Here is a 24532-nt window from a genome sequence, read left to right on the forward strand (position 1 = left end):
AAACACCAAAAATGACAAAGAAATGTATGTTTATTAGGGACAAGCGTACCCAGTAACCATACATTTCTTTGTAATTTTTGAGATGTTTGGGAGGTTGCTACACGACAGGTATGAAATCCTAAAATCTTAAAACTCCAGATATTAAATTTACTAATTTCGATGTACTCTTCTTGTTATGGTGTTTATTTTGTATCTAGGTTATAAAGACTCTATCGTTGTGCCTTCTGTCATGGCTGCCATCACGTGATGGTGCAAAGCCTCTACACTTTCTTTATTGTTGTATAGATATACGTTTATGTATGTAATTTTAAAAACTCTCTTTATTATCTATATTGTCAGTGGCCGGTGATTTTCCTAGCTAGATGTTTTTTCTTCCTGATATGCTACTATTATAGATAATAATCCACGGAAAAATTATACGTAAATTATAATTAGATTGATTGCTAGTTTCAGGACGTAGAAATAGTCAGATAAAATCATTTCTGTTAAAGGACTTATTTTGACATGTTTTGACTTGACAGTCGCTAGTTGCATAATAATTGCCCCAAGTCAACTCCAAAAAGTCACGCGGTAGATAGTAAGCAATTCTATGCATGGTATGCGGTTGTACGAAGCGTGAGTAGTGCTATCCAACGGATAAATCTTATCCAGTGGATAAATTTATTGGATAACAACATGGACTTATTCACTAGATAAGGAATTATCCATCGGATAGCGTTATTAACCCTTCGTACAACCGGGCCCAGAGGTATGCGCAAGCTCCATCAGTATGTTAGCAGCATACCATACATAAGATTTATCCGTCGCTCCATAGTTAATGGAGCGGAGTGGTTTGGAAACTCCATAGAACAAGGCTATTGTTTTGAGTTTGAGGTTGAACCGTACCATAACGTGATACTGACCGTGCACAATGAACCAAAGCAAGTATGGCTAAAAATACTCATTTCATTCTTATTTTCATGTATGAACATTTTGAAAGTGAAAAGTTTGAAAGTTTTATTCGATGACCACGAACTATGCGGATAAATATTTCCGCGCAGACACAGTTAAGTTACTAGATGATAAGTAAAGGCGATTTTCTTTTCAATAAACAATTTGTATTAATCATATAGGGTTCCCAAATACTATGAACAAACGGAGCAAATTTTACTCCTCTGTGCACGCCCGTCAACGTCATATGGCAATGGGTAAAGTCGAACAAAAACATAGAATAGGTTTCCCAACCATTCCGCTCCATTACTATGGTTGCTCAGAGAAGTATTTATTGCTATTTCAAGCACCTCTGCCCGATAAGCTTTCACAACTTACAAAATTATCACTTTGATATAAATTTTGCTTTAATAAGCTTTCAAATATTAAATTATTTATTTCATTAGATCATAATTATTAATACAGCGAAATGGTTTGGAAACTCCCAAGAACAAAGCTATAGAGTTTTTTTAAAACCTTGACTAAATTCCGGGTCCAAAACGACGGCAGTTCTTATAAAGATTTTTCTTATCTTTTCTTCATGACAGGATGTTGTCAAATTTTTAATCGCTTCAGTTGTAGATTTTAATTTGAAATTTCAAAATCATTGAAAACAACTTTTGGTTTATTTCAATGGTATTTGTGAGCAAATGGACCGGGAAATAAGTCACAACTTAAAAGCACTATTTTTTTGACGAGTGATGATGAAACGTACAATAATCACGTGACACTGAACGTACACAATGAACCAAGGCAAGTCTAGCCGAAAATAATGGCCTTGTTGTTTCCAGGTACGAGTATTTTGTTACTAAGCGGATAAATATTTCCGCAAATACAATCAATAGATAAAGTCCATCAAAAACCTAAAACAGTAGTTTCCCAAACCATTCCGCCACATTAACTATGACTTAATTTCAAACTTGATGTACGACACGTTTCAGCATCCACATATACACTTATTTCAATAAAGTTAGTCACCTGAAAAGCTACAAAGCTGAGACCTGCAAGGATTATGGGTAGATATATTTTACATGTTTCAACGGCTTTAATAACTATTGAGGGATTTTAGATCTTTCACCAGTTACAGTCTCACCTCTTCTGAGCATCCTAAAGCTGCAAATCGTATCAAAAGCTTTACTTGTTTGATATTCAAAAATTCCCAAGATCCTCAGTAATCTCAGCTTTCTAGGTTTTTTGGTGACTAACTTTATTGAAATAAGTGCATACAGAAATATACTCAAAAAAGTTGACCACTTTTTTCCATAAACAAATCCAGAACGGGATTGAACATCAATAGATCCTAGTCCAGAACTGACCCACTTTTCTCAGTAACTGATTAATTTATATCTCAAAAATAAAAGGAAATAACGCGTGTGCACGTAATACAAAGAAGACTTTCCGCTACTAGTTACATCTTCGTTGCGCACGCATCGTTAAAAGTGGGTCCAGCTCTGGGTTGATTAAATAAGTTATTAGTAGTCCAATGCGATCATAAGGTCATATTTTCACCTGGCTTTTTATATATTACGTGTGGGATAAAATTAAAAAAATGAAAATAACGCCAGTATGATCTACTCATGCTCACTAAAACGAGAAAATAAAATGTATTACCACATTGTTTTCTCTTGGGATTTGTATAGGAAATCGCACGATCTCGAGTACAATTTGGAAGTTTTAGGTACGAGTGATGTTTTGAAAGTTTTCAAAATTGGACGAGCCTTTTCACGAGTATCTATAAATTCCAAATTGTACGAGAAGATTGTGCGATTTTTTGTTTATAATACTCAAAAAAACGAGCAACTTAATAGGGACTCTACAGAGCACAATTTGGGATTTCGTTGTACTCCTCTTGTATCCAGGGCTATCCCAAGTGCCTTTGCATTCTTACTACTGTTTTCTGTTGTTTTGTTTTTTTGTTTTTTGTTTGGGGGGGGTTCGTAATTATACTTCTACTGCTAATACTTATACTAAATACTAAAGTGTTTCTTTAGCATTTCATGAAGACTTGCTCGACTAATTTGGAAACTGTTAATATGAATCGACGTCATTACTGTAACAAAGCTTTGTTTGTCCTACTGGACGCCCCATAATAGGCCCTTTGCAGTTAACGGTCACGTGTCTGTACTGGACTGCAAAATTTTTGTTTTTATATTAAATTGGTGATTCTTTTTAGCTACTTGTAAAGAACTGAATGAAAACATGTGTATCCAGCGTGTTACGAAATGCAGTTTTATTACGGTCTCTCGAAACAGGTTGTAGAAAGTTTGTTTGCAGTCCAGGAAATTTCACCCATGGGAATCAAAATGTTCATTCATTTGCTCTCAGTGAATTAATCAGCACGTGACTGCTTAGCTGCAAAGGGCCTATTCCTTGTGATGCAAGTTGGCCACCGCCGTACCGTCCAAGTAGTCCATTAGGCCAAGTATGAAGTCACAGTCAAACGTTTAGACCTTTATAACTTGAAGACTCAAATCAAGAAATTTCACAACCATTCAACTATATATATTCACTTCATATAGAATCGATACTGAAAGTGTTGTCTCAGGCTTTAGATGCGTTTTAAAATAACCTTAACATCGCTTAGAAGAAAAGTAACTGTTCACAGGCGTGAGCAAAGGACGTTTACAGCTCATTTGTACTTCCTAAGAAGTGTGCCGTGACGGAAGACACAAGGTTGGGATCGATCTTTATGTCCATAACAGTCAGTACCTTTACGGACTCAAGCAGTTCTTATGATAGTGCTTTTCTAGTACAGTAGAGCTGGTAAATAAGTTTACTCAATGACGGGCCAATATTTCTAGAACAAAAAAAATATTAAAATAGACGTGTGAATGAGTCGAGAGACGTATTTTATTAACTAGCAAATAAATAGGTGGCAGCCTAGAATCCAAATCATGTTATTACAAACCTTTGTTGTTTTCCAAACTTTAAACAAGAAAGCATCGTTTCCTTTTGCTCTATTGTCGGTTGACTGTCATAACCTTCCAAGAGACTAGAACAACAACGATGATTAGTACTGATGACAATAGAAATAGCAAACTTATGATACCAATAGTCAGTCATGCCATTTTTTATTCGATAATTTGAGAAAGAAATTTATAAGAGAAAACAATCTTCTAAATCTCAATGTCAGTATAAGGAATGCATTAAAGGTGTGGCGATGAACTCATTACGGGGTGAGGTGGTGGCCACATAAACATAACGTTCCTCTTACTGAATTTTGTAATTTCATTCTGTACCGGGTCCAGACAACGCTTCCGTATGGAGTGGATAAAAAAATGTTAAGGTTACTCATAGAAAAATGAAGATACTGCGCACGCTCACACGCAACAATGTTGACGCCATTATTTGAGCCCATGATGAATCAAAAGGGTACATAAAAAAGAAACTTCTGACAAAGTTTAAATAAAAAATGGCATGAGTTTGACTTATAGTAAAAGCGGTGTACATTTTTTGCACTCGAGTTTTAAACAAAACTGATTGTCAAGCACAAGACGAATAAAATTCTCTTTAAAAGTCGTTGATACGCTTATGTTTAATCGTAAATAAGCGCAGAGTTAGTGAAGATCGTAAGGTTACTGAATCTATAATTAAATGATGATTAGAATCTCGACGGCTTTTGAAATACGCTTACATAAAAGTTTGAATTTTATTTTAATCGACAAATATGTGCTAAGACTTGAGTCTTTTTTTTTTTTTTTTTTTGTGGGGTAATGCTGTTCAAAAATCTCCCTTCATTGCCGAGGTTTATAATAATTGCCAAAGTTTCACTTTCTTAGTAGACTCATTTACATAAACCAATGATGATTGGCGGTTCAGAAAAGACCAAAATCCAAACATGGTTTCGAAACGGCGGGTCGCGTTACAACGGTTATCGAAGTAAATAACTGTATATCCCTTGTAATAAGCTTTTTTCTTGGACTGTTGGATTTACTCTTAAAACAATGGATTAGCAGTGACCTGGTGCCATATGATAAGTTTATTTCATTTTTGCCAGTCATTCTTCCCAACTACTTCACAACTGGTACATACCATTTAGGGGTAGGATAACTGCCAAGCACAGCAGCAGCCTTTTCTGCCGACACTCCACTTATTTGCATCAGCTGTTTGCCAAACATTTCACTGACTGTGACAACCTTTAAATACATATAGCCATAAGTATAGTCATACACAATCAACAGCATATATTAGATACATGCCTTCAATCAATTGCTGCAATAAATTTCATTCTATTGGTCCAAATCCCTGAACTTGAAACGATTAGGAAGAGAATGTAAATCTAATATCTAATGGACTCAAAATGTTTGTCTATTCTTTTGAGGCATTTGATTTGTTAACGCAGGGGTAGTGTTTACGATCTGTTGATAGCGAGAGGGTTCACATGTACTTTAACTTGAAGGGTGTGCAGCAAACTACGGATTCTTGGTTTTTGTTTTCTTGTGGATAAAACCCGAAATATGAAAGACTGACTCTAAGTTTTTGGCATTTTGTAAAATACATTTGATATATGTATATGACAATATATATAAAATATATATTTCATACATTCGATATCACAATATGTCGCTGAAAAATGAAAGAGTGACAGTATACAATAACGGTATTACTGTAGATATACCAATAAAATTACCAGAAAATTAATTAGGAAAACCATGGTCTCTTGGGAGAACAAAGGCACGGTCGGGTTGAAAATGTGGCAGTGTATTTTCTACTTTTAGGCCCCGTCCACACGTATCCGCAAATTTTCGAATACACTGACGTAAACACGATTTTGCGCATGCTCAATAAGAAAAACTATCCGTCAAAGGGACTAGGCACTAGTGTGCATCAGGGCGGATCAAGAAATTTGCGGATACGTGTGGACAGTGAAAACGATTCGAAAACGATTCGAATACGCTGCGTGTGGACCCGAACATTTTCGTATCCGCGAAAAAAAATTGCGGATACATAAAATTTCCGAATACGTGTGGACGGGGCCTTAAAGTTGATTTATTCTCGATTATATCTATACCTTTTAAGTTTATCTAAATTGAGCTCCCTGTAGTTTGAACTCTTTATGTACCGACCAACATTACTGTTGGCGCAAAAACGGCGCCCTTTATAGTTATTTTTACTGACCTTATTCTTTGAAGTTTCTTTACTAAACTCCTGGAAAGTCAGGAGATGAGCACTAGTTGCCTTGCTGTTAATCAAATGCGAACCATCGCTTGACTTTTGAACTTCATCTCTTGGACATGCAATTAAAGTTTTTCCCTTAAAATTAAAGTGATCAAGAAAAGTTATTTATTTATAAATCTTAATGGGGTGTGTGGAGAAGGGAAATGGTGGGTGGGGTTGAGTTGGGAGAGTAGAAGGGGTGAGCTATCATAATCGTAATAATGCAAAGTAACAACTGATACATTACCGAATAGAAATTATGTATGAATCGAGTCATTAGAGTCAGATAGGCAACTGATTCTTTGATGTCGTGTGTCCTTTTGACAAAAAAACCGTCGGTTACCTAAAATATAATAGAAAGCAAACTTCAGCCGGACAAATAAGATAGGACAAATATAAAAAAGAATGGCTGGAAAGATATTTTTCTCTCGTCGTCAGGTAAACCATGGAAGGACATGGGGTAAATTACAACCGGTTCTGTCCTGGTTCTTGAACTTTGATTGATACAACCGAAGGCTATACAGTGTTTAACCATCGTTTCCATGGGCAAAAGAACAAAATACTTGTAGAAAATAACATGAAGCAAAGTTATCATATTTTGCATGACTTATTTTGAGAAAGGATTACATTACAGGGACACTATAAATAAGATAATAATTTATGGAACATCATTGATCAATGGGATCTACTGCGACTAACTTGAACATCCACCCATGAAAGGTAATATTATAAGACACACCTGTGTGTTGACAATAGCTTGCTTAAGCGTTGCTTCTGGAAGACTAAGATGTTGAGCTGAACCGAAGTCCTCTACTAGGTATATAGGGTGTCGAAGGCCACAATTACGAAGTCGAAACTGAAATTACACAAATAAAATTAACATTTATATAAATAAATAAATAAATAAATAAATAAACAAAGGATAATGAGTATGAGTTATTGAGTTGTCGGTTAAAAAAATAACGAGGTGATCTAGCATCCTTTGAGGAGACAGCTGTCAGTTAGTCAATCAGGGAAGGGGTTGGGGGTTGGGGGACTAGGACCAAAGGGTTAATATTACAAACCACGTCCATGCTAGTAGAAGAGTATTTCTACGCATCCGCGATCGACAAGAAAAATAAAGCCACGGAAGTGACTTGATAGAAATAGCAAAGTGAAAATGGCTGTACTTTCTCTTAATGGAGACTGATTGTCCCGCCTTGGAAGTATTTGCTACATGACTATTATTTCAAGGTTCAATCCGTGACATTCTGGCCATACTATTACTTTATTATCTTAAAGAAAAAAACATTCAATTCTCAAACAATTCCCAAGTTTTTTTCAAATCTCATTTACTTTCTGTTCTCGGAATCGGCCGTCAATAATACTACTGTTCAGATCATCCATTCTTTTCCTCTCAATAATATAATCCAGCACCAACTCTTTGGGCTCAGAATCATCAGAAACTCCTAAAATAAAAACAAAACCGTGAAGATCAAGTTAATATGATATTCCAGCTTTTAATACGTACCGTATTACATGAAATTTTCGCCACACTTTAGAGAGCGACTACATCAACCAAGGCCACCCAAACAAATTTAAAACCAAACTCACAAATTACATTTTTTCCGCTGCATAACCGATGGATTAGTGAATTTTGGAATTTAAACTGTTTTTTGTTCACTCCCGTATCATACACACACTCGCATAAATTAAAATATATGACTTTAAAGAGGAAAATGTGAAAATTTCTACAGATCCTATTGTTTAAATACTCGATCGTGATTGGCTAATTTGTATGAAATTTGTCTAGGTGGCCTTGGTTGTTGTAGTCGCACACAAGAGAATATTAAGTCTTACTTCATATTCTCTTGTCGCACAGTAATTTCGCGATATTCTAGATTTCAAAAAACATCGTGAAAATGTGCAAATAAAGTGACCTTGAATTATTGAGAAAATAACGAAGCAGGTATAAAAGACGCCTTTTACTAAAAACAAAGCACTAGAGCTATTGAATCAGACCAACCCTGAATCATCTGTACCATGCATGCTTACCATGCAGTATTCTATTCTCAAGTCAAATCAAAGCCAAGTAACGGCCAAGTAAAAGGCGGAAGTTGTTTAATGTAGCGTGATGCTTACTTTTAAGGAATTTGTGTGTATTTGGAAAGTACTAATAAATTCGATAAATATCGAATGGAATTGTGAAATTTAAAAGTGTCGCAAATTATGCGGCCGACCTCCGAAATCGCGAACTGATAAACATGTCATGTAATAAGGTGTGTTGATCCATTCAAGATCAAGAATAACATTAGTTTAGTACAACGTTTCGAAGTAACGACTCAATTACTGAAATAGATAAAGTGTTAAAAGTGCGTAAACGAAAGTGCAAATTTATGTATGTCATTTTACCTGGTACTGAATGGCGTGTTTTCTCACGAGCGATCCACAAGAAATCTCCAACTTGTAACTTACGGATATCAAAATCTACTCCTGAAATAAAATGAACGATAACAATTAATTATACAATAAGGATCCAGTTACTGTTTAACAAGCAAGGGCGGATCCAGGGGGAGGGTTGGGGGGGTCGCGACCCCCCAGTCATTCCTGAGGTCAAATGGGCTTCCTGTGGTAAAAATGCGACTGGGATTCCTTTGCCCACAAAATTTACCCCTGAGACCCCCCCCCCCCCCCCCCCCTCAAAAAAACCCTGGATCCGCCCTTGAACAAGTATACCCTTAGTTCAATAAAGGTTCATGTGAGCAAGTGTCAAAAATGTGTCTGCATCAGAGAGAGGTAAGCCTGTAGGCCTTTCCCAAGACACAGCTTCTCGAGTGTTCTTTCGCCATCCCAGGTGATTAGATCAGAGCGTATCTAAAAAGGACGCTTTATATATCCTTTTCAAATATCAAACCAACGAAAATTACTGTTTTATTTTTCAAATAAAAATTCAAATTCTGAGGGCGCGCGAAAAAATGAAGTGAGCGTTTTAGATACTTTAATGGTATTTTGATCAGCGCGCGAAAGATTAAAAGCACCTTTGAGCCTCTAATGGTTCAATAGTCCAATAGAAAAGCTACTGGTAAGGAAATTAGGTTCAACTGTGTGTTGGGAAAGGTCTATGGTTATTACATCCTACCTAACTACTATAGCACCTCCACAAACATCCTGAAAATGCTAACACGGAAGCAAAAGATCACAAATCCACACCCGTGTATTATGCGTACCCTAGTTCTTATCGGTTGCTTCTTCGTGCCTTAGTTGACCTTTTTCCTTGATAACTTATTGAAATAAATAAATACCCTAATTTGCACATTAGTACCATTATTATTTTATTTCAACGACAGTTTACCTTCCACACACGCAATTAGTATTTCACGATGACGAAGTTACTTACCATTAGATTGTAATTCTTTCACAAGAGCGTCTTTCCTGGACTTACTGGATCCACCAGTGGTTTCGATGAAGTCCACACACAAAACAATATCGAAGGTGCCTATCATAATTAGATCAAATTTCTACTAGTAAAAACTTTTTGGACGGTAAATGAGGACTTTTTCAGTCAGGGCAAGCCAAACCAAGAAGACTAAGTAAGGCTCAGGACCGTCAAACTTCGAACTTTTGGAAACAACTGATAATAAGGTGGTCTTCTTTCAAGACATTATATTTGGCCAAAAGAATATGAACTTATTCTCTTGGTAGGGCTGATGTGTAGTTCAAGGTTTGTATACGCCCTTAGAGGGCTTTCTAACCATAATTCCCCTTAGCATTTTTTCTTTCTTAAAAGATAACGGCTTGGGGGGAAAACATTAATATGCATGGATGTGATCCCATCAGAAAGAGATCGGGCAGGATTTTTGGAACTTTATCTATTTTCAGATTTTGAAATGTGAAAAGGTCCATTCTTCAATTTTTGCGATTAATGATGCCCCATATACTCATTCAATAGTTGACTGATAGCTAGTTAGCCACCTCATGACATGATTTGAAAATAACAAGAAAAAGTAATGAAATATTCAATGAGGTAGTTATATACTGGCTTTCTATCTGTCCCTCTCATCCCTCCTCTACTCAAGAAACCAGCCTACATCCACCATTATGATGCATTTGACACTCAGCCATAAGATTAAATGCAAGTGTACACATATTAATAGAGTCATGTCTACCTGGCCTCAGTATAAACTCAGGTGTAAATTCCATCTCATTTCTTTTTTCATAACTGAGAAAAAAGGAAAAGAAATTAAATAACACGCCAATTAATACACGCTAATTAATCTTGGTGCAGTTTTCCCATTTTAGACCACGTGTCATTCCCTAGAGTATAATCTCTTTGTTTAATAGTTGAGCATCAGAAGACACATGAGTATAGATACAACTCAAACAAGGAATCTTATTCTCTAGGGTATGGCACGTGACATTGCAACAAGACGAATAGAGCTCAAGCATGATGACGTTTATACCTACACTTCCAGAATCCCTCTCAGTAGCTTTTTTCGTCATGCTAATTTTTACTTTCTTCTTTGAATCTCAAAGGAGTATTAATATTTGAATATGAAAACATATTTTGAAAAGGATTGTGGTAGTTTAGGTATGGAATGTCATTAATGTTAAAGTACCTATGACACCTACTATGCATGCATCACTCGAATCATATAAAAATAATTTACAATTCAACTTTTCACTTGACTTAGAATCAATGCTGAAAATATTGAATTAGGTGTCATAGGCACTTTAAGGTCTATTTGGTCTATAATATGATGCATAGCGAGAGGCGAGTTATTCTTGGTTCCAATAATAATAATATTAATTTCATCACTTATTGTCACTCCAACTCAGACAATAGTGAACCAATCAATGTTGCAGCAGTTTTCCCAGTGTAATTAAAATCTTGTCCCACAAACAACTACACAGTATCTGCTTTAAAGAGTACTACATGGATTACTAAGCAATTTCCTATTATTTTTGCAGGACAGCAAACAATTTATAATCAATTTTTGGCTATCAAAGTTTTAAATTCTTAGATATCGTAGATAATTTTTTAAGCTTGTGGGACATAGCAACAGTAACTAAGAGGAATCTGAACCATGGATTCTTCTTACACCCCAAACCCCTCTTGGAATCTTGGAATCATATTTTTAATTTCACTAATGCAATCCACTCCTTCATTCACAGATACTGTACTTTAAAAAAATGTATAGTAAAACCCCTAAAAGGATCAAAGAAAAAAATCCTGGATATCCTAAAGACAATGAATGTACATTCTTATTCTAATAAACATGTTTGAACATGTACCTTTGAACTTCTTCTTCTCTGACAGGACTGACATTTACACAACCAACTGTTGTCACTGGTTTCTGAAAATACAATTTTAGAAAATAAGGTCAGGGGTAGTGTGAAATGCAGGATTCATTTCACCACTAGTATTTTACAGTTTTTTGATATTACTGGTAGGGTTGTACTTTATTTTCACCCATCAAATGTATCCCAAATTTTTACAACATTCACTGCATTTGCACTTATCTTATTAATTATAGTATCATGTGTCAAAAAACTTATGAATTTGCTTATTTTCAGGTATTTTGACACCACCAACCAATGTTGGGTGGGCCTGCAATAATGTTTAATACAAGTGCTATGTATTTAAGTTTAATGAAAATTACTGTTACCTTTTCTTACTGTATGGATTTTACCTTTAAAACAGTGGGGTTTTTGCCCGCAATCCAATCAACATGGTCATCACTATCACAGTCACTCTGCGTTTCTTTGTTTTCTGTGGGGCATGGATGGCCTGGCGCTATTACAAAAGGTACTTGACTATGTGATGAAATAGGACCATTAGTAGCAGACGCTACAGTGATTTTTTCTGCCATGTTGGAACCATCAGGTGTGAGAGAATATTTAGCAGGATTACTAGTCTTGATGACTAAGCCCTTCTTGATAAGTGTGGACATGGATGACCAAGCGGTATAACGGCATCCAGGGTCTGGCTATCAAAAAAAAAAGATATTCAAGATTTAAGTTTCTTCCCTTTAACTTCTAGCTACACTGTAAATACTGTATCTTTAAAAATCCATTCCCCAACTACCTTATATCGGCCTTATATCCCTTATTTTCAACTTACTAAAGTAAAAGACTTGTCACTCAGTAACTGAGCTTTCTTTTGGAGTTCATCCTTTGACATGAATCCAGGGTAATCTGCATTCTGAATGAAAAAATATCAAAAAATGCACTAACTTTAAAGCGGTATAGAGGTTTGCACCGTCAACTTATGGCAGCCATGACAGGAGGCACAACAAGGAGTCTTTAATTCTTACTGGGAAACTGAATTCCTTAAGGTAAATCAGATTAGACCAGATACAATTATTATTGTTCCTGCCTCCTGTCATGTCTGACATCATGTATTAATAGAAACCCAGGGGGGTACTCCCTTTGTTCAGGTGGTAGGGGTGATCGGCGGTCAATTTTTAAAATGGCCCCTAAAAGGTACACATAAATTAAAAAGGCTCTTAAAACCAACCTGATTTCTAACCCTAAAAGGTACAGCTTTATTTCAGTAATTTACTATTAACTCCAGCTATCAACGCCAGTTTAACGAATGACAGGACAGAGTATAAGATTATAACGATGATCATTTTAAAGAAGTATTTAGTGCATCATTGTAAAGTAAATAGCAGCATAGCATGGATAACACGCATAATAAATGACCCAAAAAGGTACAGGGTTATGTTACGTAATTTACTTTTGAGTTGGAACCCCTAAAAGGTCCACACAGGGAACATTTTCAACCCTAAAAGGAGCGCCGATCACCCCTACCACCTGAACAAAGGGAGTACCCCCCTGGGAATAGAAAGCCTCTATTACACTACATTATACATTAGTAACTGTATAACCACCATCAACAAACATGTTAGCAGTCCATATACTAGTTACACAGCAAGGAATTATGAAAACTGAAGCTTGAATACTGACATATATTCATAATTGCTTTAATGGGTTCTGTGTAGCTGGATTTTCTGTCATGCGGTATTTTTGTTTGTGTTTGTGACCTGAAGGCTTGTGTTTGTATACGATGATATTTCAGAGGATCACATAATTAACTGAACTTATCTAAAATTGGATCTCCTTTTATCTTTATATTTCATTTTACAGTAATACTTTGTAGCACTGACAGTGATGTGTTACATGTAAAAGGCAGCCAAACTGCAATACAAACCTGATGATGTTTATGTAGTGTAAGCAGAAGGGCATAAGCTCCTGTTCTATAACCTGGAGCATATTCTGTTGGCTTTTTTTGCACTTTCTGAAAAAGAAAAAGAAATTACAGTGCAACTACTCCAACCAAAGCTACCTCGACAAATTTTCCACAAATTAGGCAATCAAAAGTAGGAATCTGAACAATAGAATTGCTACAAATCAGACAAATATCCATGGGTTTACACGGCTTAGAAGACTGCCGGCACCTTTGTTGTTGAATATAAAGGTGCATAGTGATAAGATCTAACAGTGCCAGCCTGATAATATCTTTGTCTGGAAGAAACAAACTGTAATCATAAACACTGTGTTTCATACGGTCTCTAATTTGCTTTCCTGTCGTATTTGAAGTCGTACATTACTATTTTTCTATATCTTTGGTGACACAAATCACTAATTTGCAAAGAAAATATATTACAAGCTCTTCTTCATCATTTAGCTTTACCAACCGGAACAACGGAAGAATATTTAAATTCAAATTTATTTGCCGCTTATCTATTGTCTATATACTCAAACACTATTGGATAATTTGTGGAAAATTTGTCAAGGTGGCTTTGGTTGGAGTAGTCGCACTGTAAAGTAAATTCAATTTACTGCTATCATAATTTATAGTATGAGAAAAAAATTATTAGTAAAAATGTTCCAACATTGTGTGTGATAAACATGACTATATACATTATAATTTTATTGAAACTTTCCAGATCTGGCAAAGACTTGAACTCAAGGGATGGATTTTGCATTTAATGTTTGTGTCTTTCTCAAACTGTAATACTGTATCTAAAAGTTTAACACATATACAGGTATGCATGCATCTCAATATAGATATGATATTTATTTCATAAAACTGCAAAATGTTTTAGGATTATGAGAGATACCTTTTTAGTTTGATTGTCTTTCACTGGTTTTTCAGTTTCTTGTGGGGGATCAGCTACTAGATATAATGATGACAGAATTAGTACATTTTATATCCCAGCCTATGGTAAGACATCATATGCAAGGATGGCAAGGAAGACATACAGTAGCAGTAAAATGTTGGCCATTTATTACTCAGTAAGTCCTATGGGTGGGATCAATGGTTTGAATCCTGTGGGAACTACATTTGAATAGAGTTTGTTTGTTGTTTTCTTCCTTATCCTTACACCAGTCTTCCTTCCTCTGCACAATCCAACATCTGAGTTAAGAATTGATGAAATGTATGGTTGTGAGTGTGGAGTGACTATATATCCCATGCTTGTGGTAAAAACTTTTACAAGAAGTTTAGAGTCCAGTGAACAATACTGTCATCCTTTCTCCTATTAGTCAAATGGTTTCAGTCAAATCCATTGAGTGAGCCACTGTCAAGAGTATCATGCGCTATGGGTTTTTTTGCACACACACACAGGTACATGCTGTTTTGTAAATTTGATACACATGCATGCTCCCATAATTATGCATTTATTGTCTTGCAAGCTTGTAGTTATACATGTGTCACTCCCCTGAAGATGGTTCATTGACCCAAAAGCTTGAGATTTTTACTAATAATTTTTATCAATAATTTTTTCTATCTTTACGTAGAAGAAGCAAAACAATTCAAAAAGATATAATTATATAGTTATAATATATACATTATATATACATTTATAATTTCATATAATTTTATTTCAGCAAAAACAATTACTAAAAAAAGGTATCTAAAAAGATATGTCAGAATGTCATATTTTTATATTTTTTCAAAGTATTGCAACTATTTATTATTTTAACTTACCTGTTGTTTGTACACTAAGTACTTCATAGACTTCTAAACCACTATTTTCTTGATATGATGCCAAAGCTTCATCAAGCTTTTTTGCTATATTTGGTCCTAAAATTATGATGGTAAAAGGTTACCATAAAATCCTGTTCATAAGCCCTCCCCAACTCAGATAAGTTATGTAAACTTTCCTCCTTCTGACCCTCTCCGTCTGCTAAAGGTAACACAAATACCCTTACAGTTATAAACCCTCTCAGAAGCAGATCAAGGATTTTTAAAAGGGGCTGACTGTTGTACAGGGTACCTCATGCCAATATATCACAGGAAGGCCATAATATAGGAGGGAAAATTATGCAATGGCATCTCAAATTGACAGAAATTAAATTTGAGTGCTTCAAGCAAACTGAGTAAAAGTTTAGTTATATATGTGTTTTCAGTTTTTCAGTTACATATTTAAAAAAATTCCATTTGCTCAAAAGAAGGGGAAAGGACTAGTGCAGCTGTAACTCCCCTTATCACCCCACTGGATCTGCCCAGTGACCCTACAGTTGCAAGCCCAAATGTAAAATGTACAAATAGGTGTAACCCCATGCAGCACTAATACAATTTTATGGCATTTTAAATACTATAGTACACAACGTTTGGTTTAAACTAATCAGAAGTTGCATGTACCTACCTATGCCCTCAAGAATCATTGCCTCTTGTCCATTTCGTAGAGGCAAAGGATACTTCTGAATAGATGAAAATGCCTGAAAATTATCAACACAAAAGTATAAAAAAATTAATATTCAGCTTTATAGCTGACTAGTTTCCCGCGGTTTCCAGTGATTTCTTGGGTAGGATCTCACCTTGTGGTATGCATGCTGAAGATTGGTTCGTCCCTTCTCTCGCGCTTCGTCTCGCCATTCCTGGAGAAATTTCAAAAACAGAGGATTTGGGCAGCTTCGTTTCTTTGTTCTTTTGCCCATTGCAGAATTAATCTTATTTATTTATCTATCCATTCATGAACACCAGCTACCTTGCAGATAACCTCTTCTGGTCTTGTCCATTGAGTCTTGTCAAGAAAATAAAGAAACCCAGTTTCCTTGTCCGAGTAATACAGATATATCCGCTGGACTCTAATTCGCGGACTCTTGTCTAAGTATAAATTATAATAAACATTGACCACGTGTTCTAAATAAGAAAAGCTGTCAACTACAAAGCCTTTTATGGGTTTTAAAAATACGTAGGCGTATAAGAAACTCTGACGCAAATTTACCACTAAAGTAAGAAATTACCATTATTTCAGCAGTCAAACTGAGAAACTCTGACGCAAATTTACCACTAAAGCAAGAATTAATATTATTTTAGCAGTCAAACTGTCCACATTGTACAAAGGGGTTACGTTTTTCGGTTTTATTCCTATTTAAAACTTCTATCTTGTTGCAGTGCTTTGTAAACTATACCAATTCTCTCCAACTTTTTAATACGGTTTTCGATATTCTGCGACGGAACTACGACATTTCAACGGCTTGTTATGAATTTTTTTTTTTTTTTTTTTCCACTGCCACCACTCAAAAATATAAAGCGTACCGAGTGATTATTTAGATTGCAGTGAAAAATACTATGAATAGAATTTGTCATCACATTGTCAAAGTAGTGTGCATCCACCAGGCGAAACCGAGCTAGAGTCTTGACAATGTGATGACTAAATCTATCGTCAATAAGAGGACAGACACATAACGAAAAAGATAACTAAAAAGAACAAAGACGACAAAAAAAACTTCGAGTTTTTAGTGATCAACAGAACCTACGGAAAGAGCGCGCGCTCGTCAGTTGATGGCATCTTACCTGACTGTCTGTCTGTCCTCTTATTGATGATAAAAATAGCCAATCAGCGCGCGAGAAAATTGTAAAAAGTTATTGTAAAACTGTCATTCTCTCCCTCAGTGTGTGTCTCACTTAGAAATCATCATCCTATATTCTCTTTATTCGTTTACTTTTTTTCGTTCATTCATTCATTCATTCCTTTCTTGTTTTTCATTTTTATTTTCTTTAGTATGTGTGTGCGTTTGTGTGTTCTAAGAACAGCTACGAAACATTGCTCGCCGTATATCGTACAATGGTTCATCGCTAAGAGAACCACAATATTTATTTAGCTTTGAAAGGACTTACTTTATAATTTTACTCTCATCTGTTTTGTCAGTCGATTCACGCTGTTGAAACCCCGGCTTTCAAATGTGAATAATTTTTGGATTTGCTATTATATTCTCGATTTCCATTGGCCCGTTGTCATCATTATGCATTCGATAAGTAGATTTATTCCGGAAGGCAAGAACGGATGCGGCTGTTTGTTGAACGATCTGAAAGGATTCTACCTTTCCCCGATACTCTTGCCTATCTTTTTCGTTTACCATCCATTTTCTAGACCTTGTTTGTATCAAGTCTCTTCCCTAAAGTCCCGAAAATCACTGACACGAACCTACCTAGCGCTAAATCTGTCAAAAGAAGCAAAACCATAATGAATGGAGAATGAATTGTGTATGCTTTCGAGAGTTTATTATGTTGTGAAGCGCGATGTTTTTTGAAGGCGAAGGAAAACGGGTAAAAGTCGACGATCGAGGAAAATGGTGTTTTTGGTAAATATTTTTTGGGCGTATTTTTCCCTACAGGTAAGATATTTTATTGAAATAAGAAATACTTTGTTCTTGTTTCGATAGCCAGTATGATTCTAGACTTAATTTTCTCAAACTATGTTAGTTTTATAAAGAAAATGAATGAATGATCTAAATAATCAGTGGTGGATGGTTTAATGCCATCATGCCGGCTATTGATGTGTACGTGATGTATATTATTGTGAATACATGTTTTAGTGTTAGCGTTTTTCGGCTTAAAACACCGTATACTATCTGTCAAATACACTAAGGACTATGTTTCTTTGCGATCCGCGAAATGTTTCACGTAAATAGAGGCTATGAATCCTTAATCAAGAAACTGCCGGTAGGCGGCAAGCTAGAAATCAATCATTTTACCATAAAATACAAAGAAGCATTTGTTTCCATTCGTTTGATGTGTTTCGTGTTTTTCAGTTTGTCAGTTTTGTTTTCGCAGTCTTTCATTAGGAACAACTTAAACTAGTAAATCAGGCTCACGTACTAGCTGAAAATAGATTGGATTGAAAAACGCTACAAAGTTTGTATATACTCCTTTCGTTGTGGCTTTTTTCTCTTATGCCGGAATATGCATCAGAGAAATAAATAGAAAGAAATTATATCTTGGCAAACAGAAACCCGAGAGTAAAAGCTATGGTCTTTTTATTTATTTGGGATGGTTAATTCCTACATCAGCAGTTCTACCGTATAATTGTTTGGGGTGGTCGAGAAAATATCAATACTACGAATCGAAAAATCAAGCTTCATTGAAGTGAAGTTCCCAGCATCGCATGTGCTGTGTACAACGATGTTACCGTATCAAACAGTGGCGAAGTTCTTGATCACAAAAGCCTGGCTATATATTATTTATCCAATGTACTGTATCTCGACGAAATTGTTCTTAACGCTGCGAAAATATGCGTTCATATTCTTATACAGTCCCTCTTAGACCAAATAAATATTCTAGCTAGGTCTTAAGGAAGAGGGGGAAAACGTGTTTTTTTGAGGCCTTGACTGGTTTCATAGGGCCGGAGGACATTCTTGTCAGCTGTTCTACCTATTCTCAGTTGTTGCCTTGTGTGGGAGGTTATTTTTTCACTCAATCATTACTGTCAAGAAAAATGAATTTTTCTCTCCAAATTAGCTGTTGATCTAGATGTCTAAACTCGTTCGTCAATCTAGCCCTCACTCAAGACCGCAAAGATTGTGTCTCCACGCGCGCCTCTTCAAATTTCTCCTTATTTTACATACGTCTCACCCCAAGAAATTTCAGAATCAAATGATATTGTCTTCTACACAGACAGGTATTAAATCTGTTAATGGACGATACCTAGCTAGGAATAAGCTCTCGTGACTTGAGTTTTTAGATGGAAAAGTCCAGTTCTTAGAATTAGCACAAGAAAAATGGGGAATTTAAAAATCAATCCGTAAGAATGTAAAAATTCAATTATGTTTGTAATGCTATTGTAAGAAGCCCAGACCGTACTGTAGAGACAAGAACATGGACAATAATAAAACCACCCATCAATAGGGAAATGAAATGCCATGATCACATGTTCAGTGCTGATATCGATGTTAGTTAAAAGTCAAAAGATCGACACCAGATTTGAATTGAATAATAGCTTTCTTATAAAAAATGAATTTGTTTGCTGTGGTTTAGAAAGACAGAGCGGGGATCAGTATTCTTATAAGGACAGCTGTATCAGATGTACAGATTTTCTCATCAATTGATCGATCGATCGATCCGATCAAAGCGTTTGATATATATGTAATGTTCGGTGAGAATATGAATTGTACTGAGTCTCCGTCACTAGGAAACAAGATTTACCTTAGATGGAACACATCGCTACAGAAACTAGAACAAAGAAAACGTACATTTATTTATCTTTTACAATGAATTTTATGATTGGATAAAAGAAACACAATAAAACGATTTTATTATCGAACCCGACGTTAATACTGAATTAAAAAGTGATTGTTGTATACACTATTTGTCTTCAATAGTTAAATAGTTCGGTTTGAGAACAGCAAGACGTAGAAACTTGGAATAAACCCAGCTGTCACTTCTAAACAAATGAACGTTGCATATCAGCGCTGTTCATATAGCCTGACAACTGCCTCCACTTCGATTGTTTTCTCGGCTTCATTTTGAAGTTTGTTATAAACTAAAACCAATTTTATGAAATCTAAATCATTTCATCTAAACACTGCTGCACCAAGAATATGACTGTGGACGAAGGTGCAGGCTTTGTACGTGTATATTTGTACATGTATATATCTGAGGCAGGACACGCAAAAGCTAGAATCACCAGTGGGAAATCCATAACCTGACAAGTGTGTCAATAGGTGTAATAAGGTAGAAATGGCAGAAATCCATCAGGATAAAACGAGCTTACACACTGTTGATATTACTGGTCGTTGCTGCTATTTGAAAAAAGCTGAAACAATTGTATGCAGCTGTATTCGACATGATTCATAATATTTTTTTTTGGCTTAATTCATTATCCTCGGCCAGCCTACTACGTTTTAGCACATTCATTTGTGTTTCAATCAACGAACTTTCTATCTTCTCGGTTGATTACATTATCTCATTTGGTTTATTCACACCAGAGTAACTCTGTCCACACATAATAAGTTCAGCCACATAACAACATTATTTACCTTATGGCAGACGCAGTTCAATTTATCACTGAAGACAAAACAAACGTTTATCAAAATTATATATGTTCATGATAGCGTTACTTACAGTATGTAACTGTGCCTTATGCTCTGTTATGAATAAATATGTTGCTGGTTTATAATGAATCGGCTCTCAAGCAATCATGTGTTTTGTATTGCAGGCGTGCTTCTTTAACAGACGTATTGCCAACCATCATACAGTGGTATATTCCCTGTAGCATGTACAGCATGAAACATTCAGGTAAGTCGTTAACATTAAGGATGTCATTTTATCTCTGAAGCCATATATAGGCATTTGCGTCCACGATGTGCTGTAAGCACTGTGCTCCTACAACACATGTAAAGGAATTCGAACATCGGATGTGTTTATACTTGTTTAGTTTACTTGTGTAAGATCTTGTAGCCATGTTGGTGAAATATTTTGATAAATACATCCAACACTGTCACGGTGACGTTACGTGCAAATGCAATGCATATATTACTACTGCATTTATACAGTGTTCCAGTTATAGTTCATGTTATAAAACAGGTTTTTGGGTATATAAAAAGATTTGTTATCGATATTTTCAGTTGCTTTGGTAGCTGGCTTGGCAACAGGAATACCAGTTGTTCTCCTTGTGTTTATATACGTAACCTATTGTTGCTGCAAACGAAAACAAAAAGGCGAACATCTAGAAGAACCACGACTTTGGAGGAGAGACGTACGTTCACGTTCTCACGATCTTTTCATCCCAGCATACGTACCTCGATTCGTACAGAGATTTGTTCAAAACTCCTCAAAAAATAGTAGCGAGACAACATCCACACAAACTTCACCGGTAGATGATAAAACATTCTTTAGTGAGGGTTCTGAGCCATATAGGACAGCACCTGATGACATCAATGGAACGGTTGATAGAGACTGGCCAGGAGGGTTAGGTAGCCTTCAAGTACCAACAGCTCGTAGGTCGTCCTTGCTACAGCCTAGCACTTCTAGCGGAGAGAGCTCCGAGAGCACTTACGAACACACACCTAATAAAGGAATTAGTCCAAAGTCGCCTCGAACTTCGGCTTGTGACAGCAAGTCCTTTGAATTCGTCCGTCCAATACCCGTGAAACCTCTCATTACTATTACACGCGCCGAATCGCTGTCAAAAGATGACTTGAACGCTCGATTAGAAAGCACCTCATACTCTGCCGACGTTGAACATGTAACGCAAAGCCATTCGGATTCTCAATTAGGATCTTCAAGGAAGTCCAGAGACATGTCTTCCAAGAGTTTAGAAAGTATTTCTCAAGCCGCAAATGAAAGGCGTGGTAGCACAGATCGGGGACTTGCTAGTCGATCACGAAGTAGCTCACATTCCATTCAACATGAAAACAGTAAATCCGAACCATACAATAAAATACCTGTTAACATTTCATCACAAGTGATTCGATCACGAAGAGGTTCCAAGGGTAAGGGAAGTCAGCCGGGAAAATCATATCTTGGAAAAATCAACCTCTCGTTGCAATACAAGCAAACCACCTGCGATTTATTTGTCAAGGTTAGTTTGATATAAAAACATTTTAAGAGCAAAACTTTTGTTTCCTGTACATATATTTGAAATTTCATTTATTCATGCGGGCTTCCTGTGGGAATGGCGGGAAAGTCTACACATAAAACGTGTACGCGTGTGCATTGACGGTAAAATGGTACTCATTGCCCCCTCCCCTCCCTTCTGTGGGAAAGGCCTCGAAATAGAAGACGCGCGGGTGCTATGTATTCATTATACAGCTAACTTATAGTACACGCGCTCTGATTGATTGAGAACTGCGCTTTATTGGCGAACTTAAGATTTCCAAGATCTGCCACAGCTACGTCAACCGGAAGTATATATAACTTCATTCTAGGGTTTCGCGCTCTCAAAGCCTGTCTTTCGTGTGGATGAGTTGACTTTACTAACAATGTTTTGAATGAATTCTCCAATAAGCAGAACCCCAAATAAAAATTTAATTTTACAAAACTTAAGGTCGCTGTTAGTGAACAGAGTACGGTTCCTGACGCCATCCGCACGCGCTCAGAAAATTGTAAAAAAAAATCTTCGAAAATTACAATGAATTTTTTATCTATATGATTAAAAAATTAAAACAGCTATTTCCATACTCTTAAAGTAATAAAGCATTAAGGATTCATCCCCCCTTCCAGTTTATAATCAGTTTATAATGAAGCTTCAAGTCGCGGCTGGGGACGTCGGATAAAATAGTAAAGTATGTAAAGATTTACAAAATAAATAGATATGACTCTATGTAATACTGATCCTCTGATAGTGATCTTATTTTATTTTAGATAATTCAAGCTCGTGATCTCCCAGCTAAAGACCTTCGCCGCAATACCTCTTCCCCTTACGTGCGAGTATATGCTCTGCCCTCAAGACGACACAACCACAGAACTAATGTCATTCAAAACAACCTGAATCCAACGTTTAACGAGCTGTTTATTATAAGCGGGTTAACGTTGATGGAAGTTCAGCAACTTACTTTACAAATACTTGCAATTCACAACGAAGTTATTTCTAGAAACGTTGTCATCGGTGAAGTGATGGTTCCTCTGTACAACCTCGATTTGTCATGCGATGAAACACAAATATGGCGGGATATCAAACCATATCACTTTCAAAATGTGAGTATTTTCTATGCTAAGGATAGATAGTTTTTTCAAACTACGTAAAAATTAGCTAATATCAATCAATCAATCAATCAATCAATCAATCAATCAATCAAACGATCCATCGATTGATTGGTTGATTGCTCGATCGATCGATTGATTGGTTGATTGCTCGATCGATCGATTGATTGATTGGTTGATTGCTCGATCGATTGATTGGTTGATTGATCGATTGATGGATGGATTGGTTGATTGATTGATTGGTTGATTGATTGCTCGATTGATTGATTGCCTGTTTGATTGCATATTACACAGGTGCTAGGTGAGCTCCACATCTCAGTTTGTCACCAGCCACTATCGAGTCGCTTGTCTGTAACCGTACTGCAAGCTCGCAATTTACCAAAAATCAGTAGCTTAAATATCGGAGGTAAGGTTGATCAAAAACTCACAACTGTTTATAATTATCATTACATCCTTACCCCCTCAACCACCAGCACTAAACTACTATCATCATCTTTATTTATGTGAAATTCACCAATCAGCTGTGACGGTTTTGATTCTTTTTCAGATCCTTATGTAAAAATAGAACTATTCTCTTCCCGCTCTAGAGTCGCAAAAAAGAAAACGCGTGTCAAAAAGAAAACAGTGAATCCAAAGTTTGCTCAGACTTTTACGTTTGATCTTGCGGCGGATGCTATTCTTGATATGATGACAATGACGTTCACTATTATGATACAGGACTCTAGTGGGTGTCATGAGAGAATTGGTCAGGTAGTTCTAAGTGCATCTTCAGATGGACCAGAGTTTGGACACTGGTCTCAAGTCATTGCAAATCCCCATTGTCCTATAGAACAATGGCACATGATACACGAATAAAACTGAAATAGTGAAGCGCGTTAATACCGGCACAACGATACTACTGATTCCAATTCTCAGAATCACTTTGGTGATTTAGAAAACATTCAGCAAATATCACCAATTCGTCTGGTGTCAGTTATGGTGTGTTAAATCCATACAAACGCATTGATTGAGATGGAATTATCTTTAAAGGAGAAAAGAGATATTTATTCGGCAATATTAGAAAATAAGACTGAAAAGAAAAACGGAATGAACAGAATTGAACTTATCAAAAAATAGTTTTGAGAGCAAAATGGTGAATTATCTTATTTTTCAGATATTATTTTTGATTACTATTATTACTTTTATTTTTGGTGGTACTTTTACTATTGGGGGTAAGAAAATCGTTAAACTACGGTTGGGGCTAGATCGATGATATACTTGACTTTTTAAAGAAAGAAATCAAAGATAAATACATATCTAGATCTTCCTCCATTAATAGCAACAAATTGTGATTGAAAAATCATACGAAAAGGAAATAACAGAAAAGATATGTCGAGAAAAACGTCAAGTAAGCAATAAAGTTGTTCTACTTGAATGATTTGTTTACTCTATTACACCAGAACACTTTCATTCATTCATTTTATATTATTCTATGCAAAGGCTGTTCTAATA

General features: G+C 36.1%; 2 protein-coding genes across 2 annotated transcripts; one reads left to right on the plus strand and one right to left on the minus strand.

Annotated features, from left to right (window-relative positions):
- Positions 1 to 302: 302 nt before the first annotated feature.
- LOC116286686 (structure-specific endonuclease subunit MUS81) lies at positions 303 to 17584 on the minus strand. The gene is made up of 20 exons (XM_031693253.2): positions 17551 to 17584; positions 16104 to 16222; positions 15934 to 15993; positions 15762 to 15834; positions 15101 to 15196; positions 14232 to 14287; positions 13319 to 13405; positions 12227 to 12307; positions 11796 to 12092; positions 11398 to 11459; positions 10272 to 10324; positions 9503 to 9601; positions 8518 to 8598; positions 7462 to 7574; positions 6866 to 6982; positions 6374 to 6469; positions 6088 to 6222; positions 5002 to 5105; positions 3878 to 3961; positions 303 to 3766 (listed from the first exon to the last, which is right to left on the minus strand). The coding sequence occupies exons 1-20, from the start codon at positions 17582 to 17584 to the stop codon at positions 3700 to 3702; spliced, it is 1914 nt and encodes a 637-aa protein (XP_031549113.2). The 3' UTR covers positions 303 to 3699.
- On the plus strand, positions 17403 to 24455 carry LOC116286684 (synaptotagmin-7). Its single transcript, XM_031693249.2, has 6 exons — positions 17403 to 17736; positions 20556 to 20635; positions 20965 to 21920; positions 22703 to 23035; positions 23336 to 23447; positions 23589 to 24455. Exons 2-6 carry the CDS (start codon positions 20614 to 20616, stop codon positions 23894 to 23896), a joined length of 1731 nt encoding a protein of 576 aa, XP_031549109.2. The 5' UTR covers positions 17403 to 17736; positions 20556 to 20613; the 3' UTR covers positions 23897 to 24455.
- The last annotated feature ends 77 nt before the right edge of the window (positions 24456 to 24532 follow it).

Source organism: Actinia tenebrosa, unplaced genomic scaffold, assembly GCF_029948245.1.
Source record: "Actinia tenebrosa isolate PJP-AT-01 unplaced genomic scaffold, QUT_ActTen_1.0 PGA_scaffold8__29_contigs__length_14323225, whole genome shotgun sequence".
Taxonomy (NCBI): domain Eukaryota; kingdom Metazoa; phylum Cnidaria; class Anthozoa; order Actiniaria; family Actiniidae; genus Actinia; species Actinia tenebrosa.